Raw genomic sequence first — 1,580 nt, forward strand, 5'->3', positions numbered from 1 at the left:
TCCTTTATGGGGACCTTCACAGGCATGGGAGGTACAATCCCCTTTTCCTGCTCTGGCTACCTAACAAAACCTAACACTTCATTCTCAAATTCACTGCCAGAACGTCAATGCCAACTCACAGCGACCCTGTAAGACAGGGTGGAAATGCCACTGTGATTTTTCTGAGACTGTAACTCTTTATGGGAGTAGAAAGCCCTGAAACAACTGATAAGGGCTTTGAATAAAGATGGGTTTTGCGCTGAGTGCATAGCACATAAGTTACCTGCAGTTACCCGGGAAAAACTGAAGACAGGAATTTTTGATGGTCCACAGGGCAGAAAACTTATAAATGACATGCCTTTCATAGCCTCAGTGAATTCACCTAAATGATACTGACAGGTGCCCAATGGAATGATTTTATGTTATTGTTTCTCTATCTGAGGGAATTAAACTTTTTGAAGGCAAGTAAAGAAGTAGAGAAATTTGCAGATGATGTCTAGTCTACCTTTTACCCAAGGTTTAAAAGAGGAGTGTTGACATTGAAATAGACAGAATAAAAAGTTGATCTTTATTAACTTTGGGGGAAATGTACTTGCTTATGTCTTATGATGTGCCCTTTTGTCCAGGGTGTGGTTTTTCTACAAGGGACACATTGTTTTTGAGACTGACCCAGCGACATTCTGACTCTTGGTGACACCACGTGTGCCCAGTAAGCATTTCAAGGCTGTGACGTTGTGGAAGCTGACCGGCAGCCCAGTCCCCCATGAGTCCCCTGCACGTGGTCCAATGAACAGCCCTTCATTTAGGAGTAAAGTGCTTAACCATCCAGCACAACCTTGATGATCCCGACCATGTGCCCGGCATTTCCACTAGAGCAATGTATGCACTTAATTCATAATTGACATTTATTATGAAACTAGTATTTTGATCGCACAAGGTTACAGAATAAATGGTACCAATGCATGGAGATTTGTTTTTATTCCATTGATTAACAATTTTATTGGCATAAACTCACATATGACACAATTCAGTAGTCAGTCAAACCAAGACGAGTTGTACAAGTGTCACTACCATCAGTTTGGAGCGGATTCATCATTCTTGTCCTCAGTGTTATTATGGCACTAGTTTTGTGTGTGATCTTTTCTGGGTTATTCATAGAGTCCATGATCCATATTAAATAAATCCCAATCATCCTGACCCCCATTCCCTGCCATCAGCTACCTGAGGAAAATGAGCCAGGCAGGTCTTTTAGGCAGAGATCTTCTATCGGAAGTGAGACTCACAATGAGTACTAGTTTGGGAACCGAGAAGAAAGAATGGAGAGAGGGTGCACGGAAGTGATAGTGTCCTGAATCAGCTGGTCTGAGATGCAGAAATTGAACCTGTGCAGAGAAGTGTTAACTTTGTAGGATTCTCTAGGCTCAATAAACTTTTTAAAAAAGTCTTTTAATGTGGTGGTAACGATGCCATACCTTATTTTGTGATATACTGAGCTACTTGGGCTCACACTCCAAGGTTTCAAGGACTCCAGCTTTGCAGGAGCCTCTCAGCCTCGAGTTTTCAATTGAAGTGAGAACGGCAGCTTCAGGCCTGTCTGTGCA

At 42.3% G+C, this 1,580-nt stretch overlaps 1 protein-coding gene across 1 annotated transcript in view; it reads right to left on the bottom strand.

Annotated features, from left to right (window-relative positions):
• Nucleotides 1-1,192: 1,192 nt before the first annotated feature.
• LOC105979774 (sulfotransferase 2A1-like) overlaps nucleotides 1,193-1,580 on the bottom strand; it is a 20,571-nt gene continuing 20,183 nt past the window's right edge. The window contains exon 6 of the mRNA XM_013008014.2: nucleotides 1,193-1,200. Coding sequence (XP_012863468.1) covers nucleotides 1,193-1,200 — 8 coding nt within the window. The remainder of the gene's footprint in view (nucleotides 1,201-1,580) is intronic.

Source organism: Echinops telfairi, unplaced genomic scaffold (assembly GCF_000313985.2).
Source record: "Echinops telfairi isolate 266 unplaced genomic scaffold, ASM31398v2 ScPeMD7_655;HRSCAF=1070, whole genome shotgun sequence".
NCBI classification, from domain to species: Eukaryota; Metazoa; Chordata; class Mammalia; order Afrosoricida; family Tenrecidae; genus Echinops; species Echinops telfairi.